Source organism: Eriocheir sinensis, chromosome 48, assembly GCF_024679095.1.
Source record: "Eriocheir sinensis breed Jianghai 21 chromosome 48, ASM2467909v1, whole genome shotgun sequence".
Classification (NCBI taxonomy): domain Eukaryota; kingdom Metazoa; phylum Arthropoda; class Malacostraca; order Decapoda; family Varunidae; genus Eriocheir; species Eriocheir sinensis.
Genome location: NC_066556.1, coordinates 9,056,057 through 9,077,165, shown reverse-complemented (window position 1 = coordinate 9,077,165; position 21,109 = coordinate 9,056,057). Strand labels below are relative to the sequence as shown.

At 40.3% G+C, this 21,109-nt stretch overlaps 2 protein-coding genes across 21 annotated transcripts in view; one reads left to right on the top strand and one right to left on the bottom strand.

Annotated features, from left to right (window-relative positions):
• Window positions 1-13,484, bottom strand: part of LOC126981557 (ubiquitin carboxyl-terminal hydrolase 20-like) — a 44,512-nt gene extending 31,028 nt beyond the window's left edge. For 5 of the 6 annotated variants that reach the window (XM_050832923.1, XM_050832924.1, XM_050832919.1 and 2 more), the window contains exons 1-4: window positions 13,332-13,478; window positions 5,531-5,594; window positions 2,131-2,234; window positions 1,561-1,749 (exon numbers count right to left, since the gene is read on the bottom strand). In XM_050832923.1, coding sequence (XP_050688880.1) covers window positions 1,561-1,749; window positions 2,131-2,205 — 264 coding nt within the window. In that variant the 5' untranslated portion in view covers window positions 2,206-2,234; window positions 5,531-5,594; window positions 13,332-13,478. Of the gene's footprint in view, window positions 1-1,560; window positions 1,750-2,130; window positions 2,235-5,530; window positions 5,595-13,331 lie in introns of all 6 variants that reach the window. The other variant, XM_050832920.1, reaches the window with a different exon arrangement.
• A 672-nt stretch (window positions 13,485-14,156) lies between these two features.
• Window positions 14,157-20,724, top strand: LOC126981566 (peroxisomal membrane protein 11C-like). 15 transcript variants are annotated; one of them, XM_050832954.1, is made up of 8 exons: window positions 14,157-14,175; window positions 14,723-14,805; window positions 18,042-18,162; window positions 18,439-18,550; window positions 19,615-19,793; window positions 20,058-20,117; window positions 20,270-20,393; window positions 20,620-20,724. In XM_050832954.1, exons 3-8 carry the CDS (start codon window positions 18,047-18,049, stop codon window positions 20,680-20,682), a joined length of 654 nt encoding a protein of 217 aa, XP_050688911.1. In that variant the 5' UTR covers window positions 14,157-14,175; window positions 14,723-14,805; window positions 18,042-18,046; the 3' UTR covers window positions 20,683-20,724. The 15 variants fall into 15 exon arrangements, with proteins under 15 accessions (XP_050688911.1, XP_050688910.1, XP_050688908.1 ...); XM_050832953.1 differs by lacking the exon at window positions 14,157-14,175 and adding an exon at window positions 14,350-14,530; XM_050832951.1 differs by lacking the exon at window positions 14,157-14,175 and adding an exon at window positions 14,351-14,631.
• The last annotated feature ends 385 nt before the right edge of the window (window positions 20,725-21,109 follow it).

Sequence of the window (21,109 nt, the reverse complement as noted above, 5' to 3'; positions counted from 1 at the left end):
AGTCAGTCACTCAAAATATAAAGTTAAAATGTTAGTCACTCGGCAGCTTTTTCTTCAGTTAGTTAGCCAGTCAGTTTGTAAGCGTCAGGATACATCTAGAATTCAGTCTAAACTTTATTGAGTCAGTTCACTGGGAAGTCAGTCAGTCATTTATCTAGTCAGTCAGTCAATCAGTTAGTAAATAAGCAAGTCAGTCAGTCAGAAAGTTAACTATTTATTCAGGCAGTAGCAAGACAGTAAGTTAATCACTCAAGTCATTAGTCATTAAGAAATTAGTCAGTCAGTCAGTAAGTCAGTCAGTATGGCAGAAAAAAAAGGGAGAAGAGAAATGTAAAAGAGAGATAGAAGAGAAAGCTATAGAGAGGGATGACAGAAGGAAAGGAAGAAGAAAGAAGATTTTGTAGGATAAAGTAATACTAAGAATAAAGTGTCACAAGATCTCATAAGATAGGCTATATCTTGTAATGAATCAAAAAGTAGTGTGCTCCACATATGGTACAAGATGCATGCTTTTGAAAGAACAATGTGTGTAAGGCGGCTTGCGCCACGGATGGAGCAAAAGAACCGCGCTCCACTGGTGGCGCACTATGCAATGTGATGAATGAAGAACAAGTCTAAGGTGTAGTGTAACACAGGAGGAGCACGAGTTTTATTGTCTCAGTGGCAGCTTATAACCAGAGTGAAGCTACATGCCTCCTCTCAAGTCGGTGAACCAGACGCGACAGGAAGGAGGCGGTGGGAAGTTCAAATGCGGTAAATGTGTTAATTGAAAAGAAAACTCATGATGAAAACCTTGCACTTCAGCTCTTCTTTCCAATGATGTAATGTTCATTAAAATCAGTCAAATAGCGGCGAAGTTATTGCAGAAAAACTGAAACTAATACCGTTTTCTAAAAAGGAGAGTTAAAGTCTGTGGGGACTTAAATTGTTTGCCCTTGAAACCTAGATGCCTTCCTGGTTGGTATTCTTTACTGACTTCCAGTTTTTTCTTTGTTTTGAAGGATTTCGTGTGTTTGATGGTTTCCTTTTCTTGGAAATTCTGGTCACGAGCCAACGTGTGAAACTTATCTCTGGCTCCTCCGGGGTGACTGATATATATGTCAGCTCGGCTACCTCCAGGGCTATCGCAGATGCTAGTTTGCCTCAAGATGCCATATAAATATTCTTTTACGCCATTTTCTATGCTGAAACATGATGAATTCACCTGTGTATGAATATAGCTTCTTTTTTTTATGTCCCAGCCTTTAACGCTGGTAGGCTTTCTTTAGGGGCCTGGATGGTAGTTGGCCCCAGCCCGTCATGACGCAGACAAGTGTTTTATAGCAACGTGAGTGACAAGCAGAAGAGGGCAGAGGGGAGGGGGATTCAGCTGTAACTGTCATTTTTGCTTATTTCTTCATAATATTTTGCCACAAGCTAGCCGAGGCATGTACGAATACATGTGAATTTTTTCAATTTTATCGATTTTTTTTAAAAATCCACGGCGGATGCTCTCCTTAAGACATTACTTGCAGTCTATGGATGGGTTTTAAAATGAGTGAACTTGACAGATTCACATACCTCCATTTCACACATATAGCACCAAGATCGGAGGGAGGTGAGGTTTAATGTAATGCAGTGGGAAGGGAATTGGTTGTTGTGTAGAGTTGAGTGGTCGGCATGGCCCTCACCACAGCCCACCCGAAGGCACCCAGAATACAGGCACAGCCGCAGACTGCATCCTCCAGCACCACACCACTCACAGCACTTCTGTTAAGAGATGATTAGCAATTTGTAAATTTGTCACTGTTGATATTTACTATTAGTTCCTCTCTGCTATATATCTAAACATACCATTAACCTAACTCTAACTACTACAAGTCACTCTACCACATGTGTAAAGATACTCTTAACCTTGCCAACCATTACCCAATACCTAATCATTGATGCTCAATGTATTCATAAATGCTATCCTCAGTAATGACTAACTAAACAGGGTCTCCCTTTGTTGACTACAACTAGGATGCAGCCACAGAAGGAACAAAAATTTGTCTCTTTACTGATTTTCTGTTCATACACGAGAAAGAATCTACGATCATAGATTAATATTTTTAGATATCTATTTCAAACTAAGAAAAGCAATACCCTTACCTCTTTTTTCTCAGCTAGAAGTTTGGCACTGAAATTTTTATCAATGATGTATTGGTGGGGACACGGCGCTCCCATGATGGTGTGTGCCCAGGGCACTCATGCACCTGCAGAGGGACAACAGGGCATGAGGCAGAAACACTTCACAGCTTCACATATGTGGGTTTATAGTAGATTTTAATAATATACCATGACTACAGATCTTTAGACCAAGTTAAGGTGACCTTGGAAAAATTATAAATGTAGCTGTAAATTTTGTTTTATAAACTTCTAACAGTTCAACCACACCATTCATATACATACTCTTGCTTAGAGGCAATTAGTGAGGTGGTGGCTGAGTGACTAGCATGTGGGCATGGTATCCTGGAGGACATGGGTTCAAGTCCTGCCAACGTTACAAGCTGACAATTTTCAGTCATTGCCAAGTAGCCTAAGACTATCCACATGCTGCCCTGAAGGCCACCTATCATCCCAGACTCTAGATAAACCCTTTAAGAGGATCACATGAGTTCAGTATGACAGCATGAGCCAAGCAAGATGGTGCCACTCTAAAACACTTGCCTGCACCATCATGGCCTCCAGCCACCCAGCAGGCCCCTATGAGAAAGCATACTGACACTATATGCCAAACATGAAAAAGAAAAAAACAAACACCTTATATCTTATCCCCATCCCTGAAGCCAGTAAGCTTGGAGACCCTGTAGGAAACAGACTTTATTCCATATCAGTTCACCTGATCTCTGCTAGATGCCTCTCAACTCACTGCCCCCTTCCAAAAAGAATGCTTCATCCTTAGCAACCACTGGCCTGTAATTTGTAATACGCTGCCCAGAAGATTATATTTAAGAAAGATATAAAGAAAACAAGGTCTTCCTGCTTTCTTGTATCTTTACTTTTGTCAAAGCAATCAGTAGACCTGCACCATTTCACAGGCATTGTTGCTGAAACCATTGTGCCTTATTACCGAAGTCTATTTCTGCTGCAGTTATGGAACAGATGCACTTAAGCTTTTTCATCAGGAGTTAACAAAACCTTTATGTTCACCACACTTTCAATACATGCTAAATATAAGCACAAGTCCTGTATAAAAGAACAATTTTCATCACCACAAGATACAACTATGATACTAGATAGAAAATACAGTCCAATGCTGAAAAAAAAAAGGTGGAAAGTCCGTTTCTGATGAGACCTCACTCAAAGTTAATTCCAAAACCCACAGAAAACCTTTGATACATGACAGTGATAGGTAGAGATGGTTTATGCATCATTCACTGCCAATTTGTCTGACTTCCCACCATTAATTGAGTATTAAAGCAAAACCAGGCAAATTAGCATTGACCTCACTGACCAAATGATATTTCTCAGGGTGATATAACCTGTATGTATATGTAATATAGTCTAATAGTGTATTTGGGTGAGGGTACTTCCCTAAACTATGGAAATATATTCATAGCCTCTAGAGAGGGCTTTACCCATAAGCTCTCTTCCTAGCTGGCACGCAAGCCCCTCAGAGCCCTGATATTAACTAACCAACCCTAACTGTCTAACAATCTAAAGTTGGTGTCACCATGGAGGTATAAAGGGTGGAGTCAGCATGGCCCGCTAATCCTAGGGAGAGATAAAGCCGCCAAACTGTCATTTCACTCCCCATCAATATGGTGGATACCCAGGTGAGAGCTCACGCCAACCACCTTAGTTACTACCTACAGACCATGTCTTGTACATTGTAACGGTATTGTTTTTAATTACCATACACTTATTGATGTAGTAAACTATTTTGCAAATATTAATATATTTTTGTACATACTAAATCGAAACGGAAACCAACTTTGAGATTTCGCAAGCTTATAACACCACTAATTCAATGAAGTTTCTTTACTTACATGTTTCTCTACCACAAAACAGCACTAACTTATTCATAGTATTCCTACTTTTAGCAGCTTTTAGAGCAGTGTTTCTCTCAACTGTTTTCTGAAATAGGACTATTTCATAAGTACTAAATCGGTTTAAGCAACAGTTTTGATTAGCAATACCAATGGTCTCTTAGTTGAACTAAAAATGAGTCTACTATGGTCATTCTACACCGCGGAAATCCAGGTGGACTGTGACCTGACGAGCCTGATCTGATTAACACCTGACAGGTATCAGCCATCTTATTGGCAAGAGAAATGACAGTTCAGCAGCTTCACAGGTCAGATACTGAGATCGACTCCACCCTTTATATCTCTATGGGTGTCACACTGAACCCTTTTCATAAGCTGCTTGCCTGGCACCAAGCATTTGCTGGCAAGCGAGCAGGATTGTCACACTCAAGATCCAACGGTTTAGCAAACATCATGCAGCATTGCCCCTTATAAATATACAAACCACAAACATCCAGAGTTCTGGACATATACATCTGAACCCCTTACTGGACATTTGATGACGATCTCCGTCCAAACAGGAAACATGAACTGCTTGAAAAACATGCCCAGCATACGGTGACGCAGACGTTGGCGTCACAGTATGGAAAGGGTTAAGAGGAATTGGGAAAGGATTAATCCTCTTCTAAATCTCTTAATCCTCTTCCATTTACTCTTAAGAGGTTTAGAAGAGAATTAAGAGGAAATGGAAGAGGATTAAGAGGTTTAGAAGAGGATTAACCCCTTTCTATACAGTGACGCCGACGTCGGCGTTACCATACTGAAAGGGTTAAAAAGAGAGTGTGCCTCATCATGCAAGTGTGAACTTAGCTCAGAGTGCAGTGCAGCCATTTCAAGGGTGCAACTTCTTTCAGTTTTAGTTTAGTTTTCATTAATCTCTTCATTGCCAAAATTTTCTTCGTTAAGGGCTGTTACATTTTTCATTGTGTCCTGCCTGTTATTAGTATGTCAACAATCTTGCGTGTTACCACAAAAGGAGATTCCCACCTCCCTTTTTAGTGCACCTTTTAGCTGAAGTATATATTCATATTTTCAGGGAATGAGTTTTTGCTAGGGTTTGTCTTCTTTCATTTTGTGAATATGCCATGATTCCCCACCACTGTTTCTCCAATAGGCTTTTTTCCCCCATTAGTATCAAACTGCCCATGACCATATTAGTAAACTGTAATAAGAAAAGTTTGTTTCCTAAACTAGTGAAATTGCACTTTTAGACTTGAAGTCCAACAAAACTGGGTACCTTGCAAAAATTATGGATTTTTAGGTGAGGGAGAACTTGCGAAATTTATTCAAACCATATCAGGGGGGCTTTGCCCCAAATTCACCCTCCTATAAGAGGGATTCAACACCCAACTCCCTATCTTCACCCCAAACCCTCCCTTTTATAGCTGGGGGCTAGTTCCCAAGGCCAACCATGACTGCCTAACATGACCTAAAGGATGGTAACCTAGCCCTACCAAATAGGTAAACCTATCTCATTTTACCTTATTTAGAGGCAGACTGTCCAGGAAATCCGTGGGTATGGAGTAAACCGACAGCCAAGTCATTCTGTGAATGGAATTTGGCTATAAAATGCCAGTAATCGTATTCACAGTACTAGTTGTAACTCCCCTCAACAACAGCCACTGTCAAACTGAATGTGTAAAGCTGGACTCACCGCAATGCCCAAGCCAGTGACCAACTGTCAGGTGGACTATGTCATGAAAACGCCACAACTAAGCCAATGTGCCCTGTACCAAGTCGTAGATGATGAGCAACATTATGAACTCATCATGTCTCTTACCTCACTACATAATTATGCACTATAATCAAATCAAACAAATGAACACATGCATTTCAATCATGGCAGCAGTTCAGGCCACCAACTTTCCAAACTATTTTCTGATGCCATCATTCACTTCCATCGGGTTGAAATGGGGTTACAAATACTCAAAAATAAAACATTGAAAGTCATGATGTGTTTTACATAGAGAAGTTTGGCCTTTGCACCTCTATTTCTCATTAAGGATGATCCAATTTCTCCTTTTAAAAAACAGTTTGGGGTGTATTCTGGGGCTTGTAGAATTGTTCTAAAGGTTTTGTTCTGTTTTTTGTAGTTGGTCTAGTTCATTGTTTGTAGTATAAGGGAGAATACCTTGACAATAGGGAATTTTAGGTAGTGCAACTTGCTTCCAATAGGTTTTGCCAATGAGGAGTCTATTTGTGCTTCTTGCTATTACAGCTGCTGCGATGTTGCTAAGCTTCCTTGCTTCATTAATTTTGTCCAGTTTGAAGTTTTTGAAGCATCATCTCTTGTTTGTGATGGTGATTCCTAGATACTTAATCATGTTTGTAATTTCGATGCCCAGTATGTTGTCTAACTCTGTGTTGTGGTTGTAGACCACTACAAAACTTTTGTCTTCATTGATTTCTGGGCCACAAGTGTTTGCTGAGTCTATCAGGGTGCCTATCATGTTCCATGCCTCTTCCACACTGTGCTAGCAGCAGGCCGTCATCGGCATAGAACAAGGCCGGAACGAAGCAAATTTCATCTCTGAAGCCGCTTTGAGCTTGGTTTAAGTGTAGGATGATTAGATATGTCATTAGTAGGAACAGTGATGTTGAGCCATTGCAGCCTTGTCTGATGCTGCTTGTCACATTAAGGTTTGTCATTATTTCATTGTTAAGGTAAATGGTTGTATTGTCATTTTGGTATACTTCACTTATAATGTCAATAATATGGGGGTGTATTCTAAAGTTCTTCATGCAGTCTATAAGCGATTTTTGTTTATGTTGTCAAATGCCTTTTTAAAATCAACAGCTATGAGAATTAAAGACTTCTTCATTTTGAATGACTTCTCAATGCAGTAGGTTAAAATGAACAGGTTGTCTTTGATGCATCTCTTTTTCGTAAATCCTGCTTGGAGCTCACTGTCTTGTTTGTTGTTGTGGATGTGTTGGTCAATTTTGGTTCTCAGTATTGCCATGAATAGTTTGTAGGTGTTTAGGAGTGCTATTGGGCAGAGATCACTGACTGTTGGTTTGGTCTTTTTCTCTCTCATTACTGTCTTGGAAGTCTTCCAGTTTTGAGGGATTTCTCTGTCTTTGAGAGTGTTGTTGAAGCACTTCTGGATGATATTTCTGAAAACTTTGTTGTCTGCTAATATTTTAAACAGCTCTCCCTTCATGTTATCTGGGCCTGCAGCTTTATTATTCTTTAAGTTTCTTAGGGCTTGTGCCGTGTCTTTATCGCTTATCACTGGCTGCTCCATATTAACAATGCTGGATGTAGATTCTGTTCTGATTGCATCATAGTGTTTTAGCAGATTTGCTGGGAAGTGTAGGGTGTGGCCATTTATGGTTAACTGTATAGTAGTGGAGTTACTGTAGGTGAAGTCTCTGATGTAAGTTTCTCTTTCTTCATGGTTCCATACTTCTTCAATGTCACATGGTTGTTTCTGGTAGACTTCCTTCCAGTAGTCATGCAGCTTGCTCTTGACTTCTTCCTTTGGGATGGGTGTATTTTTTGTCTCATTGAGGATGGTGTCTTTGTTTTTGTTTTCAAGCCCTCTTAGGTAATTGATTTGCTTCCATAGTTTCATATTCGAGTTTTTGTCCATTTTGATCTTGTCCGTGATGATTTTTTCGTGTTTGTGAATAGCATGGCTGGGCGTTATCGCGATAAGTTATCGCGATACTTTATCGCTGATAACAAAATTGGGTTATCGGCCATCCGCTACTTATTTAAATATATATCGGTATCTTCATTACTTTTGTAACCAAACTAGCGATAATCGCTACTTTTTTCTGCCTCTCAGAAAAAAAAAAGTCGTCTCCTCCCTACTGCACATGTGTGGCCCGATGAAAAAACTTCAGGGTATGAAATATCTTTGGTGAAGAGATTTCATACTTAGATCATCAACATTAAAACACTTGGTTATTTTTTTATGTTACTCAAAAATCAATATATCAAAGAAAAATCATTTAACTTTGCCCAAAAAATTATTATTCACTGCCTCGAATTTGATATTCCATATTCGTTTGTGAGCATGCCATGGTATTGAAGGCACCCGGTGTTGTGTTATTTGGTGTCCCATCGTCAAAAGCTGGCGCTTTTGTTTACAAACACGTACTGGTCTCTCGTGAACTGCGCATGCTCAGACCAGTAAGCGTAGCCCTGTACAGTCTCACAAAGCTTTTTAACACATTAAGAGTTGCTGGAATGCTGAATCAGACATACAGTACCACCATCCTCGCTGTTTCTAGAACGACACTCTGTACATATAAATACAACTCGTACAGAGTGTCGTTCTAGAAACAGCGGGGACGGTGGTAGTGGTACTGTATGTCTGTTTCAGCCTTCCAGTAACTCTTAATTATGGTTAAAAAGCTTTGTGAGACTGTACAGGTCTACGCTTGCTGGTCTGAGCATGCGCAGTTCACGAGAGACCAGTGTTTGTAAACAAAAGCGCCAGCTTTTGACAGTGGGGACGCCAAATAACACAACACCGGTTCAGGCGTTTCTAGTATTACCGTCCATATGTACGTGTCAACGTGTGGTTTTCAGGTTTTGTAAGTTTTCTAAAATACAAATAATGAAAATTTGAATTCATCTATGTTTTTCTATCTGAAATATCAATATAGTATCGTTTTCGCCTATCGGACTTATCGCCAGCTAGTATCGGAATTGTGGATTTATATCGGTATCGGTTATCGCCTATATTTGTGTCTCCAGTTAACGAATATCGGTTATCACTGATAAGGTTTTTCATTATCGGTTATCAGGAATAAAGTTTTCTGTTATAGTGCCCAGCTATGGTGAATAGTAGTTCTATCTTCTTCTTTAACTTGTGTGTTTTGTCTGTGGTACATTTGTGTTAATCAGTCTTTCTCTTCCCGTGTCGCTGCTCTTCTTGCTTGACGGTTGTATTTTTTTCTCTTTCTAATTCCCCTTCTTATACTGTCAGTCATCTATATTGGTTCTGTTTTCTGCTCACTCATTGTAGTTCTGTTTGTATATGTATTTATGAGAAATTTGTTTGCTGCTTCTTGCATGACAGTTTCCAGCTCAGTGACACTGGTGGATGGATCTGACCATCTTGCAGTGCTGGCAAAGTTAAAGCTGAAAGAAAAGTGGGTGTTTGAGAAGAAAGGTGAAGTAAAAAAGGAAATACTGAAGATAGAAAAGTTACAGGAAAAAGAAATAAAAGATGAGTATAACCGTGAAATGGCAGAGGCCTTAAGTGAAAAATGGGAAAGTGTAAAAGATAATACAAATATTGAAAAAGTTTTTTGGAACATATAAAGAAATAATGGTAACTACAACAAAAAAGTGTTAGGGATGAAAGTGGTGAGAGATGGAAAAAGAAAAGGAAATTCATGGTGGACAGAAGAGATAAGGAGGATAGCAAAAGAGAAAAGGGAACTTTTTAAGAAAACTCAAGAAAGAAATGTGGCTGAACAAGTAAAAAGGGAAAGGAAAAAGAAATATAGAGAATGCAAAATGAAATTAAAACAAGCAATAAAAGAAAGTAAGAAGAGGGTTGATGAAGACTTTGGAAAAAGACTAAGTGAAAAATATAAAGGGAACAGGAAATCATATTGGAAAGAAGTAAAAAATGAAAGAAATGCAGAAAATATCTCCTCAAGTAAAATAAATGAAGTTATGGATGAGAATGGAAAGATGTTGAAAGATGGGGAAGCTGTGAAAGAGAGATGGAGAGAATATTTCAAAAACTTAATGAATTTTGAGGATGGACGTCCAGCAGCTGTAACAGCAGCAGTTTTGAGTAGAGGTAGAGGAGGAGTATATAAAGAAAGAAGCATAACATATGAAGAAGTAAATCAGGCAATAAAAAGATTAAAAAATGGAAAGGCAGCAGGAATTGATGGAATCACAGCAGAAATGTTGAAGTGTGGAGGAGATGTAGTTGTTAAATGGATGGTCAAGATATGTGAAGTAGCATGGGAAGGGGGGGGCAGCAGACTGGACGAAAGCCGTCATTGTCCCAGTTTACAAGGGGAAGGGCAGGAGAGGGGAATGTGGGAGCTATAGAGGTATAAGTTTCCTGAGTATACCCAGAAAGGTATATGGAAAAGTCAAAATAGAGAGGGTGCAAAGACTTACAGAAGAGAAAATCAGTGAAGAACAAGAAGGCTTCAGGAAGGGAAGGGGATGTGTGGATCAGATATTTGCCTTCAGGATGGTAATAGAAAAAATATTAGCAAAAGGAAAGAAACTATATGCTGCCTTCATGGATTTGGAAAAAGCTTATGACAGAGTCGATTGGATTGCATTGTGGGATGTTTTAAAGATTTATGGTGTGGGAGGAAAACTGCTTAGTGCAATAAAGTCTTTCTATGAGGATGCATCTGCAAGTGTCAAAATTACTGGAGAAACAAGTGAACATTTTGAGATAAAAGTGGGCTTAAGACAAGGGTGCGTCATGTCACCATGGTTATTCAATATTTATATGAATGGTGTTATTAGAGAAATTAAGGGCAAAGTTGAAGTTGGAGTAAGACTGTTCGATGAGGGAAGGAAGTGGGTACTGAATTCGATATGTTTGCTGATGACACGGTGCTCATTGCAGAAAATGAAAGTGACCTACAAAATTTGGTCAGTGTTTTTGATAGTGTCTGTAATAGGAGAAAGCTTAAAGTAAATGTCAACAAAAGTAAAGTGATGGTTTGTGAGCGAAGTAGAAGTGTGGTTGTAGATTTTGTATGCCCATGTAGAGTGGGAATTGAGTGTGAAAAAGAATGCAAAATAATTTTGAATGGTGAAGAAATGGAGGAGGTCAATGAGTTTAAGTACCTTGGATCAGTTATGTGTAAGCATGGTGGTATGGAGGGAGATATAAGAGAAAGGGCATTGCAAGGAAGAAGGGTGGTAGGGTCTTTGGGAAGAATCATGAATGGCAGAAGTGTGAGCATGGAGGTAAAGAGGGATTTGAGAAATACAGTAATAGTACCAACCTTCACATATGCAAGTGAAACGTGGGCCTGGAATGAAAGTCAGAGGTCTAGAGTGCAGGCAGTGGAAATGAGTTATTTGAGGAGTGCTTGTGGTGGGAGTAGAATGGATGGAATGAGTAATGAAAGTGTGTACGAGCGTTTTGGAATGTGTCACAGGGGTGAAGGGAAGAAGTGTGGAGTGGTGGAAGAAGTTAAGCGACAGACTTTAAAGTGGTTTGGCCACATGGAGCGAATGGAGGAGAGTAAGATGACCAGAAGGGTGTATGTGAGTGAGATAGAGGGAGGGAATGCTAGAGGACGACCTCCAGTGAAATGGAGGGATAGGGTGCAAGAGTACGTTAGGGAGAGGGGGGAAAGATCTTTGAGAAACTTTGAGCAGGCAAGGAGGGAGTGTCTGGATAGAGAAAGTTGTAAGCTCTTCTGCCGTGGCCATCCCCTGGTGGGAGCTCCTAGGACCAGGCATCGATGAAATGATGATGTGACACTGGTTATTGTGTTGGCTGACTGCATCAGTTTTGTCTCTATTTCATCAATATACTTTTTGCAATGTTCATCTTTAGTGCTTAGGATTGTTTTCTGCTTCGGGTTTTTGTCTCGGAATGTTGGCGGCTTATCATTAACCTTAAAAAAATACTTGTACTATTGATCTGATAGATCATAAATGTCTTTGTTTTTATCAATGTGCATATGAGAAAACAGATTTAGGAACTTGTTATTGACTAGCACCAAGTCTATTGCACTTTTAGTGTTGTTCTGAGATCTGGTTATCTCCCCTGAACATTCAGGTGAACCATTCAGTAGTGTGAAATCAATCTCTTCTGTCATATCTAGTATTAGTTCACCATTTTTGTTCAGTGGCTGTGGGCCCAGGAAGCCCACATGACTATTAAAGTCACCTAAAATTACTGTGTGCTTATTTCTAGCCTTATTTACTATATCAACTATCTCCTTTTTTATCCTGTTGTTCCTTTGAAAATCAGTGCATGAGAGATACACAAGAATTAAACATATTTCAATAGTAGGTATTGAGTTTGAATTCTGCATGTAGTATGTTTTTGTCCTTTGCTGCAAACTTTTCCATCATAATGTGTGCTTTATTATAAATTATCCGTAGTCATCCTCATTTTTTGTCATCTAATTCTCGGTAAGAACTTAATGAGTTAAATTTTTCTGAGAAATTAACTTTGCTAAAGCTTTCTTGTGTTTCTGTCAGGCACAGTACATCATATTTATGGGCAATCAATTTCTGAAGTTCATATTGCTTGGTATTTGTTAAGTCCTGTACCTTTAGTAATATAAGTGTGAGTTTGGTTTGCTTTTCAAGTGAGGGAGGTCAATTTTCCTGTGGTTGGGTAGCGTCTCTTTTCTTGCATAGCATGGCACTCTTATAGTCTTTGTACCAAGCGATTGCAACGGATTTCGTGTCCCCCACTCGAAACCCTACATTCCCACAGGTCCCAAGGCTTGCTTTGGGGGGGGAGGGGAGTATGGGCAAACACTAAAATTTTACCCTAAGTTTTTATTCAAGCTACAAGTTCTCTTGAGAAATCTATGTGCTGGCAGTCTCAGGTGACCACATGTTTTTTAGGTCTACCCAACTTTTTGCATCATGTATCCTGGTCATACTATAGAGAATGGAAGTCACAACCAAGTGAGTAAACAGCAGCAGTACTCAGTGAAATGCAGGCTGGGGGAGGAGACGTTGAGAAATGGAGGAGCTTACAACAAAAAGTAAAAAGTGGAAGCACAATTCCTCGGTCTCCAAGCAGCCCTGGCCCTAAGCCAGAGGAGCACAGAGTACTGCAACTGTTGATGCTCCAGGACTGATTGAGATTGGCAGTTTCTTTACCTTTGCAAATACATAATTTTGAAATAGTTTGCTCCAGAAATGAGTGACACCACTGCTTGGTAAATGGCCTGACCCAAACTAGTGCTTCATGGTGACAATGGATGCACCGCATAGTCAGTATTAAACAATGAATACTTCACAGTACGTAATGCACCCGCGGCCACGCGTCCTGACCTGCGCCACACGGACAGGTGCACACACTAGGCCGTTAGGACAGGCAAACAATGGTCCCAACTTGACCCAAATGTGTTGTTCTCTGCCCCAGCGTGGCTCCTGTCTCTTAGCACGCTAACGGTGGTCCCTGGGTCAGCCACACTCCCCCGCGAGGTCAGGTCACCACTGGGGCACACACAGGTGACTAGCCCGCCACCCCAGGGTCTGTGAGGGTGTCTGGTCACGCGAGGAGTGAACCACACGGCCCCTGGGTCATGTCTGGGCCACGTGTGGACTACGGCGCTGCAGAACCATCAAGAACCTACCTGAGTAGCGTCCAGTGATGAGGGTCAGTGTGCGGCAGGCCTGGCAGACCCACCTGTGCGGGGCAGACGACACCAACGACTGCACGCACACCCGTCACCCGCGGCCCGCCTCGCCCCCTCCTGCCTCCCTCCCCCGCTGATAATAAACCCTATAGCCTCAGGATCATTTTTTAGGCACTTCTTTATCAATATAGAGAGAATAAGCATTTACCAGATTCATCCCCTTGGCCCTTCCTCCTCCTACCCTGCCTCCCCCGCTGGTAATAAAGCCCTATAACCTCAGGATCATTTTTTAGGCACTTTCTTTATCAATATATAGAGAAAAAGCATTTACCAGATCATCTCCTTTGCCCTTCCTCCTCCTACCCTGCCTCCCCCGCTGATTAGCCTGCAGAACATTATTCTTTTGGCACTTCTGTATCAATATTTAGAGAGATAATTATTTATCAGAGATTCATCCCCCATGCCCTCCCTCCTCCTTCCCTTCCTCCCCCCCTGTTAATAAACCCTTAATTGGCCTGCAGATCATTCTTTAGGCATTTAATTATATATAATATCTGGAAAGAAAAAGCATTGAACATGATTTCATCCCCCTTGCCTTCGATCCCTCCTTTCCTATATCTTCCTGCCCCGCTGATAATAATTTAAACCCTTAACCTGCAAATCATTCTTTAGGAACTTAATTATAATATCTTGATAGGAAGAACATTTACCAAATTCATCATATAATAGCTATATATAGGTAGGCTACTGCATGTGAGTGCTCCTGGGTAACAATGGAAGTGGGCAGTAGCAGGATTTATATACAGTAGTTAGATCATTAGGAAACTCGTGGAACTTATTGGTGAGTCTTATATTAATAGTGAGTGTATTCTGCATTTATTGGGGAAAAAATTAACGTGTATCAGGAAATTATATCGGCTTGTCATCCACGGCAAACCTTGACAACAACCCGTTATATCTTACTGCAGCTTGCTATAGTTTTAATGATGGTAGTCTTGTCAAGGCATTTATCGCCCATTATGTACTTTCTTATTGTTGAATGACGTCAGATGCAGTGCCTCCCGTGTGTTGAGAGAGGCAAACAAGGAAAAAAAATACCAGGGAAAATATCTGGCTGGCTATCTTACTGCTTGCTATAGTTTTAATGATGGTAGTCTTGTCATGGCCTTTATCGCCCACCATATAGCTTTTTATTGGTGAGTGACGTCAGATGCAGTGCCAGATGTATTGATAAGAGAAGCAAACAAGAAAAAAACATTGCCAGTGGAAAACGTATCAGCTTGTCATCCTCTTGCTGGTAACTGGCTGGCTATCATACTGCTTGTTATTTAATGATGGTATAGTCTTGTCATGGCTTTTATCGCCCACCATATAGTTTCTTATTGCAGAGTGATGTCATGCAGTGATCCCCCCGTGCCTAATGTGTTGATAAGAGAGACAACAAGATTCTGTAGATAACGGCCTTCAACGAGTGAGTAAATGCCTATAGTTCATCCATTGGTTTATCTTTTATTATGATTCATTTATCTATTATCATGTGACTTTTACATCAAAATATCCACCAGTCTTTACTTTGCATACTTCTTGGGATAGTGTAAGAGTTTCCTTTGTCCATTACTCTATTATCATGTGACTTTACGGTACATCAAAATATCCACCAGTCTATTGTTTGCATACTTCTTGGGATAGTGTAAGAGGTTCCTTTGTCCATTTATCTATAATCATGTGACTTTTACATCAAAATATCCACTAGTCTTTACTTTGCATACTTCTTGGGATAGTGTAAGAGTTTCCTTTGTCCATTACTCTATTATCATGTGACTTTTACATCAAAATATCCACTAGTCTTTACTTTGCATACTTCTTGGGATAGTGTAAGAGTTTCCTTTGTCCATTACTCTATTATCATGTGACTTTTACATCAATTTATCCACCAGTCTTTACTTTGCATACTTCTTGGGATAGTGTAAGAGTCTCCTTTGTCCATTACTCTATTATCATGTGACTTTTACATCAAAATATCCACTAGTCTTTACTTTGCATACTTCTTGGGATAGTGTAAGAGTTTCCTTTGTCCATTACTCTATAATCATGTGACTTTTACATCAAAATCTCCACCAGTCTTTACTTTGCATACTTCTTGGGATAGTGTAAGAGTTTCCTTTGTCCATTACTCTATTATCATGTGACTTTTACATCAATTTATCCACCAGTCTTTACTTTGCATACTTCTTGGGATAGTGTAAGAGTTTCCTTTTGTCCATTTATCTATAATCATGTGACTTTTACATCAAAATATCCACCAGTCTATTGTTTGCATACTTCTTGGGATAGTGTAAGAGTTTCCTTTGTCCATTACTCTATTATCATGTGACTTTTACATCAATTTATCCACCAGTCTTTACTTTGCATACTTCTTGGGATAGTGTAAGAGTTTCCTTTGTCCATTACTCTATTATCATGTGACTTTTATATCAATTTATCCACCAGTATTTAGTTTGCATACTTTTGGGGATAGTGTAAGAGTTTCCTTTGTCCATTACTCTATTATCATGTGACTTTTACATCAATTTATCCACCAGTCTTTAGTTTGCATACTTTTGGGGATAGTGTAAGAGTTTCCTTTGTCCATTACTCTTATTATCATGTGACTTTTAAAATAACAAATCCACCATGCAGTCATTATTTGGCCTGCCCCATGAGATATTATAAGAGTTTACTTTTGTTCATTCACCTGTCACCCATTTGTCTATTATCATGTGACTTTTACACCTACATATGAGGCACTTAGTAATATAATGGGTAATACTTTATAAGAAGTCCGCCTCCCCCTTCACCATTCCAGCCCCCCTACCCCCCAAGACAAGCCTGGGGAACTGTGGGGAACCGGGGTTTGGGGGGGAAGCAAAAATCACTGAAAAATGGGCTTCCAAAATTTCCCTAGAAAAATCCCTAAATGAAGGAAAATTCCCTAGTCTCGAAAGTAAGGAAAGTCCCAACTTTATAACCTAACAGCCCCCCTCGCCTCCCTGCTAACCAAGGGGGGCACAGCCCCCCTTGAACCCCCCCACATGCATGATGCGCCGGAAAATCGTGTTTTTTTTTTTTTCGGTGGGGAGCATATTTAAACTACTCCAACTGAACTTTACAGCCTGCTAATGAGGGGGCTTCGCCCCCCACGATCGCTCTCCTAGCCAAGGGGGGCTGAGCCCCCCCCTGGACCCCCCCCCTGCTTCCAAGATTTCCCTAGAAAAATCCCTAAATTAAGGAAAATTCCCTACATGGGGGGGTCCAGGGGGGGTGCAGCCCCCCTTGGTTAGGAGGGGGGTCCAGGGGGGCAAAGCCCCCTTGTTAGCAGGTTGTAAAGTTTGGTTGGAGTAGTTTAAATATGCTCCCCACCAAAAAAAAAAAAAAAAAAATTTTCCGGCACATCATGCATGTGGGGGGGTCCAGAGGGGGGCACAGCCCCCCTTGGTTAGCAGGAGGGCAAGGGGGGCTGTTAGGCTATAAAGTTAGTACTTTCCTTACTCTCGAGACTAGGGAATTTTCCTTCATTTAGGGATTTTTCTAGGGAAATTTTGGGAGCCCATTTTTCAGTGATTTTGGCTTCCCCCCCTCAAACCCTGGCTCCCCACAGTTCCCCAGGCTTGTCTTGGGGGGTAGGAGGGGCTGGAGTGGCGAAGGGGGAGGCAGACTTCTTATAAAGTATTACCACATAATGTACTAAGCGCCACATATAGAAAGTTGCTTGGTACACTATGTTATTAGGGGCCTCATATCCACCTACCAGTCTATGTTGCATTTTTCATGGGATAGTGTAAGAGTTTCCTTTTGTCACAGTTAAAAAGAAAAGTGCCCTATCAACTATGCAGTCAGTTTATCAGAGGCATGATTGAAAAATACCTTCCTAGCTTACATGTCAAGAAATAGAGGAAGGCTTGATTAACCCGGTAGCTGCGGGGATCATGTTTCTTAAAGGCCCCTCTAAGCGAATTAATGAGAAAAAATTCACCCCTCACGCCAACCATTTCATAATATATACCAACGCATTTGTGATCAGTTTATGCATCATCTTTTTTGGGGGGTTTATATCATGGCAAGAATTTGGCCCGTTGTTGGTACACGGTAAAGCCACAAATTTGGCCCTTCCCTGGTACACGATAAAGCCACAAATTTGGCCCTTCGCTGCTACCGGGTTAATGCTAAAGATTGTAAGACTCAAGTGCCAGTTTTCAGTTTATGACAGGAAATATGTTAGGAAAGCAAGCAAGAAGAGTAATTAACCTGGTATTATAGTGTATATGAGCCCGTCTATGCAATGTGACAGTACGTATGCTATTAGGAAACACTTTAATTAACAAGGCATTTTTACCTGTCATGTCAGTATCAGCAGCCAGGTACAATATTCACCCTCAGGTTTTCCTTCAAAGCAAGAGTAGGAATTGGTATATACGAGCTCACCTCCTAAGTAATGTGGCAGTTAGCTACTACATAGGCAACACCAATTAACAAGGCATTCTCACCTGTCATGTCAGTATTAATATCCAGGTACAATATTTCCCATTAGTTTCCCCTTCCTGTCTGATATACTTAACACTTTAATTAAAAGCCATTTTCACCTGTTATGTCAGTGCTATGAGCCAGGCACAATATTTCCCATCAGTTTTCCCTTCCTTCCTTGACCCCCATTCTTCACGCACTTTACAGGAGGGATGGGCCTGCCAGAGGTGGTTCGAGTGCTGGAGAGCTACAGGGGCCGAGAGAAGACCCTGAGGACCCTCCAGTATGGCCTCCTCTTTATCACCCCAGCTGCCAGGCACTCCTACAGGTGTGTGTTAAAGGCCTCTACAGATCAGAAGAAGAAGGCAGTTGAAGAGATAATGTAGGAGAAATATGAGTTGTGACTATTTTAAAGCTTTTCCCAGTAACTTTTCATGAGATGTCTACAGAAAATTTCAGCCATGTAAACAACAACTCATTAAAACTGTGGTAGGCTTACATAATAAATAGGTGTTCGCATGTTTACACGCAAATATAAGCCCAGGTGGAATGACAAACCTTGGCTTTTTCATTACCATAGACTCAGTGGTATTTTCTTTGTCAGGGCCACTCTTGAGGCCATCAGCTCCCAGATTGGAGGAGCTCGGGTCATTCTGCGGCTCCTTGATGACCTGTCAATGCTGCAGTACTCCCTGGGGGTGCTGAGACAGGGCAAGGTAACCACACACGTCAAAACCCCCACCCGGCACACCCAAGTATAGAAACTCTTTCTACACGCAACCAACCTGTGTATACAATTACATGAATTGCTTTTCTTAAACACTACTTGTGAATTGAAGTGTTATACACAAGTTGACAATAATTCTCAAATTCATGGACAAATCATACATTGTTGATTGTCTTTGAGGTTAACTCTTTCCCCATCTTACTTAGTAAGATCTGTATGACTAATGAATTCATCATTGAACAGAGAAAAGGCAGTTTCATGCTTCACCTACACAGAATTTATATCTTGTAAATACTTTTCACCCTTACTGAGTAGTACTAGTTAAAATTTTCATAAATATAGTCTCTACATTTCAGTTCTCCCAAGAACACAAACACCTAAGATCCATGTGGTGGCAAAGTTGACTGAATATTGTAGTAATATACAAGTTTGCTGAAGATGATATGCATTTCTTTCTCACATTTCATCCCTTCTTTAGTCTGGGAGATATGTATCAGTTTTATAAGGGAAGGAACCAAGCTTGAAAATGCCTATAAGTCACTAATTTTATCAACTGTGTAGTGCATATCACTCATGTCATTTGAGAAGCTTAGTTTTACTAGGAAATGCATGTTAAGAATATATAGGAATATATTTGGGGAGGTGGAGGCTGAGTGGTTAGCATGCGAGCACAGTGTCAAGGAGGACCCGGGTTTGCGTCCTGCCCCGCCACCACAAGGTGGGATTTTTCAGTCACTGCCAAGTGGCCTAAGACTACCAATATGCTGTTATGAAGACCACCTATCAACCCAGACTCTAGATTCTCTCAAAAAAGAAGTAAAAAGTGATTCAAAGATGAGCTCTGGGGCACAGCATGAACCAAGCAAGATGGCACCACTATAAACATTTGCCTGCACTACAACGAGCTGGGGCCGACCATCAGGCACCACTAAGAAAACTTACCGGCACCGTAGGCGTAACATAAAAAATATGTATATTGCATCTGATAATTAATTGTTTACTTATGCTGGGTGCCTGGGGCCCTCCAGGATAGTGACTGCATGGGTATTGCAGGGGGAAGACCGGGTTGTGAGGTGTCTGGATCTGGCCAGTATTGTGGTGGACCAACTCTTCTTTCCTATGGAGCACTTGGCATGGGCAAGGGATGTCAAGCTTCTCCGCGGCAGCTCCTCACCCCTTTGGCATGCCTCTCTCCTCCTGTGGGCTGCCTCCCTGGTGTTCACAATCCTGAGGTGGGGTTCTTGGGCTTAACACTGCCTGCTGCATAACATGGTCTTCCTCGTGAACATAAGATTTGGTGCTTGGCTGATTTCCTTTACAGTAGGAAAGAGTAGTAACATATTTTATATTGCTGTTGAATATATTACATAGTGTAGAGCATCAATTATCTTCAAAAACAATTCAGCTGAATTAAGCTTTTAAATTCCCTTGATTCTTGATTTTTCTACACAAATGTTATTCCTTTTCTGTACATGAAAACTTATGTATTGTTGCAGATCTTTGCGTAAAATTTCCCTCATGCAACAATATGCATCTGAATTGACAGCTGAGGAAAAGTAAGTTCATATAGCAATGGTTTATCTGTTAATTTAGGTTTTATTTGTGAGATCTCCAATGATTATTCATGAAGTGTTTGTTATTTTTCCTATATACTGCTTATTGAAGCATTAGAACTAACCGAGATGACACAAATTGGATGTCACCACAGAGAGAAGAGAGAAGAGCAGCGTGATGCAGAGCTGTTGACCATCATCATGCATGCAGCTGACCTTCTCAATGCACTTAACTGGCTGCCAAACAGGCCGTGGAGTAAAGCATTTCCCCAGTGGCAGGTAAGGTCACAGCATGCCTGGAGGCATTGGTACCTACCTTTCCCTCCGTGGCAGGTAAGCCAGCAATTACCCTCACACTCTCAGGATGTTAATTTGCTCATTAAATGGGAAATACAAGCTATTTTCACATGCACTTTTTTTTATTCATAGATTTTTAAATATGTACACAGTACTTCATTGATCATTTTCTACCTGTATAACAAAGAACTAAATGTTTTCCTTTCAGGTAGGAGTGTTTGGTCTGACATCATCCCTGATTGGTTTCTATAAGCTTCTTACAGCAAAGTAATTGTGAGGTGACCAAGGGAAGCTAATACATAATATGTCATGGTGCTTGTTTATACATTCCTGTTAACTTTCTTTATATATTAAACTTTCTTGTAAGTTGGAAATTGATAGCATATATATATATATATATATATATATATATATATATATATATATATATATATATATATATATATATATATATATATATATATATATATATATATATATATATATAAACATTGGCCTGGTTCCTATATGGTTTCCTGTTTCAGAGAATAGCAGAATATTACTTTAATATACTTATAATATTCTACTGTTCTCCAGTTTCCTGTGAAATAAATTGTACTTGAAGTATACTAATAGATATTGTTCCATTAAATGAAAATAGAAAACCGTAGGATTAGGCGGAATTGCCATATAGGAACCAGGCCAATATTTTTCTCTTT

Bases quoted from the DNA above. Each gene is read 5' to 3' on its own strand.
- LOC126981566 (XM_050832954.1), top strand. From the start codon at position 18,047: ATGGGCCTGCCAGAGGTGGTTCGAGTGCTGGAGAGCTACAGGGGCCGA. The intron at 20,118-20,269 runs GTAAGTTCATAT...ATGTCACCACAG, and splicing joins GAATTGACAGCTGAGGAAAA to AGAGAAGAGAGAAGAGCAGC. The intron at 20,394-20,619 runs GTAAGGTCACAG...TTTTCCTTTCAG, and splicing joins AAGCATTTCCCCAGTGGCAG to GTAGGAGTGTTTGGTCTGAC.